General features: G+C 47.1%; 1 protein-coding gene across 1 annotated transcript in view; it reads left to right on the top strand.

Moving 5' to 3' along the window:
• Positions 1-4501, top strand: part of dhrs7cb (dehydrogenase/reductase (SDR family) member 7Cb) — a 5028-nt gene extending 527 nt beyond the window's left edge. Inside the window, exons 2-7 of the mRNA XM_080021021.1 lie at positions 836-992; positions 1153-1265; positions 2157-2367; positions 2502-2594; positions 2719-2874; positions 3239-4501. Of these exons, the coding sequence (XP_079877147.1) occupies positions 839-992; positions 1153-1265; positions 2157-2367; positions 2502-2594; positions 2719-2874; positions 3239-3444 (933 nt within the window). The 5' untranslated portion in view covers positions 836-838 and the 3' untranslated portion in view covers positions 3445-4501. The remainder of the gene's footprint in view (positions 1-835; positions 993-1152; positions 1266-2156; positions 2368-2501; positions 2595-2718; positions 2875-3238) is intronic.
• Positions 4502-8342: the final 3841 nt, after the last annotated feature.

Genomic DNA, 8342 nt, shown 5'->3' on the forward strand with positions numbered 1-8342 from the left:
TACATGGTAAGAGTGTCAGCGGGCTTTGGCTGTTTAAAGCAAGCAAAAAAAAAAACAAGTAACTATTATGTTCAAAATTGAGTTATGTTGTAAACACGTCTTGTAACCAGAATTGTACTTCAGCTTGTCCACATCAGAGGAAAACCTAACAGAATAGTTTGAGAGATTGAAATAACATGATCTGTATTCTGTCCTAACGTCACCCTTCCTTATGTGGACCGGGAAGCACCGAGTGTTTAGTCTCGGTTCGGACATATCACGCATGGAACTAAATAGTTTCACTGTGTTGTGTTTGCGCCTGTTCCATGGCAACATGATGTTGATAAGACAACTGTTATTCATTTTCAATGACAAAGCGCACTGGTTTCCAACCCGGGGTGCCGGACCCCCACCGCTTTTCAACGATTGAAGTCATATGTTTCCTAATAGTCAAATAAGTTGGTTAAAAATGTGTCAAAAGTGTGAGTTCAGATATAAATCCATACAAATTCCATTCCGATATTGTATGCCTTTAATCCTCTCTCAACCATGAAAACAGAACCTATTTGGACAAAAACGACTGCTTATAAATACATGAGTTGTATATGTGGATAGATTGAATCAGGTTTGATTTATGGGGTCTCTGAGGAAAAAAAAGGTTGGCAACCCCTGACTTAGACGGATATACTCTTGTCAACGCCATTATCAGCTTCTGCTTGGGATGAGCCACACCTTGGAAAAGCTAGAAGGTGATCCCGGTCATCCCGTCGATAGGAACACTAATGTGTGTAATTCCCTCGTTCAAGAGGGTGGGTCGGGTCGTCGGTGTATTGATCATGCGTACCCTTTCCTACAGAACATGGCCGTGCCCTCTGTGATGGTGTTGCCCTTGCTCATCGTGGTGGCAGCCGGGATCTACTACCTCTACAGCGAGATCAGGCAGTTCATGTCCAAGTCCCTGGTGCGAAACAAAGTGGTGGTCATCACAGACGCCGTGTCCGGGGTTGGGATCGGTAATCGATTCGTCTTTTTCTTCCGATGCAACGAGTTGTGATTTTCGCAGGTCGAGACTGGATAGGCCGAGCGGTTAAATCACGGCGCGCGATGAATCGTGGGGGCCGCCTCCCCTCCTTCCCCGCTGACCCCCTCTTTGTGCTCTGGTTCCCGATGCAGAGTGCGCCCATCGCTTCCACAAGGGAGGCGCCAGGCTGATCCTGTGTGGAACGAGCTGGGATAAACTGGAGTCTCTGTACGACTCTCTGACGTGTGACACCGACCCCGGAGGGGTGAGGAAATAAAGAAACGATCTAAAAAGATCCCCACCTAACTGCTAGAGCAACTTTAATCAAGCAAACGCGTTCCGGTCCCGAAATATAAACAAATCTTATATCGTAACTGGTTAGAAAACCTTTTTATGCCAAGGCCCCCATGGCATACCAAGCTCTGGCTGTAGATGTCTAAAACATGCTGTAGCATGTAACAAAAGGCTAATCGAAAAATAGAAAAACATTATATCATTACTTGGCTGATCCCCTGCAATTCCTTCACGGACCCCGGTTTGGGAACCCCTGTGTCTCACTAATTCAGCATGAAAAATTCTCCTCCAGCATATCAAACCTGAAGGGTCTAACTCGATGTCACTGCTATTTGTGGAGCTCTTGGCTATTCACTGTACGACAGACGGAGCCCACACGAGGGCTTTTCAAACGGGGCGAGTTGTTGGTCGGAGCCTTTATCATAAACCCCCACCACCACCCTCCCAACACACACACACACACTATGTCACAGATCACCACTTCCTCCCCGGGTCACACACAATGGCAGGATATCCTCCCTGACAGCGTGCTTTCCTCTGAGTATCTTCTATACACAAGCTAAAGCAGATGTGTCCATACTGAGTGGGGGTCACTCCCGGATAACAATGTCAGTGAATGAGAAAACACAAGAGATACAGAACGAGCTCACAAGACATTTCGATGGTGCATTAGAGGTTCAATTCCAGAGGCATGAAATCAAATGTGATTCACACCTCAGTGATGTTCCTCCACGGTACCACAAACGGATATTCTGTTTTTTCCTCAAAATCCCAAAGTTCGCGGCCTTCCCCTGAGCACTGTGTATGTGTGTGTTTGTGTGTGTGTGTGTGTGTGTGTGTGTGTGTGTGTGTGTCTTCGCAGACGTTTGCTCCCAAGCTGGTGATCGCGGACTTCAGCGACATGGACAGCATGCCGGAGGTGGTGGCCGAGGTGGCGGAGTGCTACGGCTGCGTGGACGTCTTGATCTGCAACAGCAGCATGAAGCTGAAGGCCCCGGTGCAGAGCGTCTCCCTGGAGCTGGACAGGAACATCATGGACATCAACTACTTTGGCCCCAGCTCTCTGGCCAAAGGTAGAACCCCCTCCCCCCGGGGGACGTTTCAGCCAGAAAGCCATCAAAGTGTTTGTGTTCGCTGAGTGATTGATTGGTGGAATGTTTCGTTGTTTCGACCGCTAATAACCCGCTGTGAATGGATCATGTGACAGGCGTCCTCCCCACTATGATCTCGAGGAGATCAGGGCACATCGTGCTGGTCAACAGCATCCAGGGCAGGCTGGCGGTCCCTTTCAGGAGCTCTTGTAAGTCTCCTCTCTCTCTCTCTCGACCATTACAGCGCTTTGACCGTTGCGCACGGAACGGGAACCCGAAGGCGTGGGCGAGCCGCGCCCCTTTTCTTCTTTTTGTGTGTTTGTTCCTTTTCAGATGCCGCCTCTAAGCACGCCGCGCAGGCCTTCTTCGACTGCCTGCGCGCCGAGGTGGAGGAGTACGGGATCGTCGTCAGCACCATCAGTCACACATTCATCGACGCCTCCGCCCCCGCCGACAAGCCCGACCCCAAACCAAACAGCCTAGCCCTGTGTGAGTACAAAGCACGGAGGGGAAGTCATTACAAAGGTGGTGGTGTATACGTTCCATGGACCAGCGGTTCTCTACTTGGGGCCCTCAAAGAGGTTCCAGGGAGTCCCCATCGACATGGTTAATGGTTAAACAATATTTAGACTATATATATATATATATATATATATATATATATATATATATATATATATATTTCGTTTGGAAGTTTGGACAAAATCATATATAAAAATCTTCTCAGATTGGGGTCCCAGAGACAAAATCTTATTAAATGGGGTCTATGGCCCAATATGTTTCAAAGGGCCCTTGATATAAAAAAGTTGAGGATCAATCAATGCCAAATCCCGACCTGTCTCTCCCCCCACAGTCATTGCGAGCAAGCTGACCCATGGCGTGCGGCCTTCGGTCCTGGCCAATGAGATTGTGCGGACGGTGAACAGGAAGAGGAAGGAGGTGGTGTTGGCCCACCCCATCCCCAGGGTGGCCCTCTACCTCCGCTCCCTCTTCCCCCCTTTCCTCTTCGCGGTCCTGGCCGCCGGCGCGAAGGACTCGGCTTTGGCCGAGCAAATGTAGCGGGAGAAAGAAAGTCTGAGCGGAGGGATTACGGGCTCGCACGGGTGTGAGAAACACTGGAAGTGTAAAAAGTGTATACAGTGGATTTATGAGCACGTGCCTCACATTGTGATGACGAAACAATGAATGATTTCATGTTTTCTAGAAAAAAATAAGCGCACTGATCAAGTTCAAGGTAAGCAGATGAAGTAAGATAAGCGCAACAAAACAAAATGGAAGCAGGTTTTGCTGGCTATGAGATTCTTACACATAGAGCCAGCCACAACATAAAAAAAAAACCACAAAAAAAACGAAATGGTAATAAAAATGGCATAAAAATAGTATTTCAAAGACCATAAGAAATTGTCTAAAACCTACAAATGATAATAAATAAATGTAAAATATATACACTGAAACAAGAAGCATGCAAATAATCCAGAATCACCTGGTGCAGTTGCATGGCCATGCCAACAGTCTTATATACTGAATCCCACACGATGTGAAGTCAATAAATGATGAAATTATTAATACATTCATTTGACAACTAAACGGACTCATATTTGGACAATGTCAATACGTCGATTGTGAGAAAATGATGAACTGTACTGTCTTCATTTCGATCGCACATGCATTTCAAACAGGGAAACGCGGCATTTTTATTTCTCAGTTTGGCGTGAAGGCATGCTGTCGCTAAAGCGTTGTAACATTGCATTTCAATTTGCTTATTTCCACTTTATTTAAGGGAGCCCCCGCCCCCCACTCGCCTCCCGTTCCGCGCGTGTAAGTCGGTTGCATGCGCACTAGATGGCGCCCACGTGTAAGGCCTCCTCATCTCAAAGACAGATCCTCAGTTATTCCAGTCGCTTCACCTCGTCTCAGCTCCTGTTCAGTTCATATATTTTTTCCTCTCGCGTTTTTGTTGACGTGCCTATTATGAGTTTTATCACAGTGCTTTGCTGTTTTACATTTGAAATGGCTTGTTTGTCGTTATGCTCAAGCTCAAGAACAACACGCAGAAAAAAACATGTCTTAGGAAATGACATAAAGAATTAAATAAAGAAGTGAGATGACAAAATTCCCCACATGGATTCTGTCTTTAAAGCAACACCACCTGAAAATGATGATGATGAACTGTGATAATGCTATATCTGCACAGAAATGAGTATTGCCTGTGTCATTTTAGTATTACCTTTATTATCTATTATTGCTGGTATTATAGACTACAGTTATATTAATGTATTGAATGAAAAAATAGATCCATAGGTTCCACGAAGTCCACCCTCTATGCGATTAGTCCATTTGCAGTACTTACATCTTGCACTTTGCCTATCTTATATCTTATCTTATACAAGGGCATATGCGTCCATAACAGAATCCTTTTGGTGTTTGTTATGGAAATGAGATGAAACACAAAGGGCTTGTTTGAACCGTGTATATATCTGAGATGATCTTTCACCCATTTATATTCATACCTTAAGTCCAATCTTCACTTTTCGCTTTTCCACTTGCTCCGGCAATGTGAATGTGAGCGTATTTCCCGCATTAATAATTGAACTGAATTGGGTGGGATGGAATTGGGGCGAAAGAAAACTGTGACCAGTGAGAGAGAGAGCGAGAGAGAGAGGGGGAGACAGAGAGAGAGAGAGGGGAGAGGAAGTGGGGAAACTGGTCCTGAATTCCATCTGCTCCAGCCCCCCTCCAGTGGGGTTTTTTTTTTGTTTTGTTTTTTTATCTCCTGGTCAGGAATCTGCTGTTAACATGCACATGAATAAATGCAGCGCTCTTTGACACATCCCCCACGTGTTCAAAACAGGAGGGATCTCAGCTCAGCTGCGCCGTCCAAATTGGCGTTTTGATCGCGGACATTTACATACATGTGTCAGGCGTGAAGCTGCGCATCGGGCCGCGGTCATTGTATGGGGGTGGGTGGGGTGAAAGAGACTCTCTCCAGGGGTGGTGGGGTGGTGGGGGGCTGGGTGTGCCAAAAACAACTTAATCTATTTCTGTTTAGAAAGCGGGATGAAATTAAAGATATCGGCCTGTTGGCACGCGGTAGGCCTATCTCCCTCCATCATCCGCCATATTCCCCTTTTTTTTTTTGTTCCCAGACGGCGACGCCTCGGCAGGAGCCGAGGCCGAGGATGACGACTTGTCCCCGAAGCGCTATTCGAAGAGATACATCCTAAATGTCAGACATGAGTTATATATGAGAATCACCTCGCAGGGACAGAAGTAATCTTTCTGTGAGGGGAGGTGATCACCCCACCCCCACCCCTTATCAATATTTAAAGCTCCCGCTATTGACACTGAGCTGAGTTATGGAGGTTATGCAGAGGCCGGGGTAATGATTCCCCCCGCAGGCGCGCGGCGCCGGAGGGGCCCCGTGGACGTTATCGCACTGATGAGCGCGACTTAACGCCTTGACGACGACGACGCGTTATTTGCACGTCCGTGACTAAACGATCGGACGGAAAAGTCCGAGTTGTCCCTCCGCGGCGAGTGGGACTCGGAGGAAAATGAAACTCTGTGAAAAATGTTTAAAAATATATATTAAATAAATGATAAAATATAAAAAAATGAATTAAATAAGAACAAAAAAAATAATAATAATAATATAATTTTTGGAATCAATAAAATTAACTGCTGGATTGGATCATACTTAGATGAGCCCTCAGTATACACCTCAGTATACAACTCGAAGTCAATTGCTTTAATTTGGTAAAACTCTTTATATTTAGGTGACCCCGACTTGAAATCGAGAAATTAAGATGCACATTTTAAGATGAGAAAACCTGAAAAAATAAAATAAAAAAAAGTTTAAAAAAAAACGAAAGCATTTTTTTCCAGTGCTGAGCCAACGACTCCAATGATTTTTTTATCAGTGCATTACTTTCGTTAATCACACCATACTACATCCTATTTCATCCTACTTTCTCGGATCCCCCCCTGCCCCTCCCATAAATAGGCCTCTGTGAATTAGATCAAAAGAATAATTTCCCTCCCATGCCATTGAGAGGGAAATGCAAAAATGTTTAAAACTCCTTGAGATTCCGCTCCCTTGGCCCCACGCTGCCAGTGCGTTGGCATTTGGAGTCCGCTTTACGCCGGATTACGTTTTTTTTTTTTCCCTTGCCCACGGGGGGAATTATCGCAGTATCACATGTCTCCTGGAGAGGGAATTTTACTCATACAAGTCTTTCTAATCCCTCATCTTTGTTTGGTTTAAAGATTACACATTTAATCTCGAGGGAAAAAAATTGCCTTGATCTCTTATAAATCTCAAAATACACACTGGGGCGGCGTCGTCATGTCGGCCCTTCTCCGAACAGTTACACCGCGACACGGCCAGTTAAACGGACCAGAGTGTCCTCGTTGGTGGATGGATGGACTATAATCCCCGAAAAAAAATGTTTCTCTTTTGAATTGAAAAGCATTTTTTATTTGCTTCTCGTGACCCTCAACCAGGAGAGGAGGGACCGGGGATTCGTAATCATGTTGGCCAGCGCACGTCAAGAGACGATAAGGCGTTGGAGTCCGTCGGCTTTTGCCGGGCCGGTGAGAAAAAAAGTTGGGGACGTTAAAACTCGGCGCCAATCCCAAGCATTCGCTCCGGCCGACTCTTCAAAACCTCAAAACCGAAGCGGCTCTTCGCCGGGGCAGGTGTCGCTCCCCGTCCATTGATCTGGGCTTGGCGAATCGGAGGCGTTAATAAAGTTCGAGTCTCTGCATTGATCGCCCGCCCATTATCAGTCGAGCTATCAGCGGCGGCTCAATGTCCGATGTCCCCCACTGAGGCTGATGTGTCTGCTTATATATAACCTAATGGGTTTTATTTGCTAGAACGCTGAAGCCGATAACACACTCTTTATAGTTTCATTGTACGGCACGAGATGAAATAACAGCGAGCTGTGCAGAGTCAAAATCCAAACAACCCCCTTCGACAGATAAGAAACCAGTCAAATCCTGTGACGCACTGCTTCAGATGTTGAAAATATCGAAACGACAGCGGTCCCCCCGGCCATCTGCAACACGACACCGGTGTTTGCGCGGCCGTCGCCAAGCCGCGAGGCTTTGGCTTGCTGGGTTTGGACGAGCCGTCCCCGCTCGTGCATATTATATGAGTGCTGTGGGAATCCAAATGCAACAATATTGACATTGTGCAATTAGGGCGGGGTCTTTAGGTCTGCTCTGCGTTGTTTTTTTTTCAGAGGAAGACCGACCAGGAGGCCGTCGCTGGATTCCTGCCTGGCTTGAAAATGGAAAACACACACACACACACACGCATGTGAACACACACACACACACACCCACACACACTCTCTCACACACACACACACACACACACACAAGCCCATAAGACACAAAACGCACAAACAACAGCGCCACCCCCACAACCCAGTGCAGCAATCCCCTTCCCCGCCCAATCGCCCCTTTCTGTTTTGCACTCACTCACTCCTCCTTATCCAAATTAAAGTGTGTGCGTGCATGTGTGCATGTGTGTGTGTGTGTGTAGTGTGTGTGTGTGCGTGTGTGTGAAGGGGGGGGGGCTGAAGGCAGTTAATGAAACAGAAGGGGCACCGGACCGACTGGGGGGGTGGGGGCGAGGGGAGTCTAAAGCCTGGCACGGCGGCTGCAGCCACTGAAGTGCTGCCATGGTCCAGTAATTAACTGGTCCAGTGGTGTGAGGTGGATTTGGTGCTTTGACCCCCACTGACCTCCACCTCCACATCCACCTCCACCTCCTCCTCCTCCTCCGCACATCCACTTCTGTCCTTTACCGTTGGCCTGCTCCGTCTTCTGAAGAGGCTTGGAGGATTGGCCGGGACTTTGCAGATGATTTGATTGGAATTATTTGTCGTCCTTACCTCGGTCTGTGAAAGGAACAAATTAGGAGGGTGGGGATGGGGGTCCAGTGGGGG

Source organism: Zeus faber, assembly GCF_960531495.2.
Source record: "Zeus faber genome assembly, chromosome: 20".
Taxonomy (NCBI): domain Eukaryota; kingdom Metazoa; phylum Chordata; class Actinopteri; order Zeiformes; family Zeidae; genus Zeus; species Zeus faber.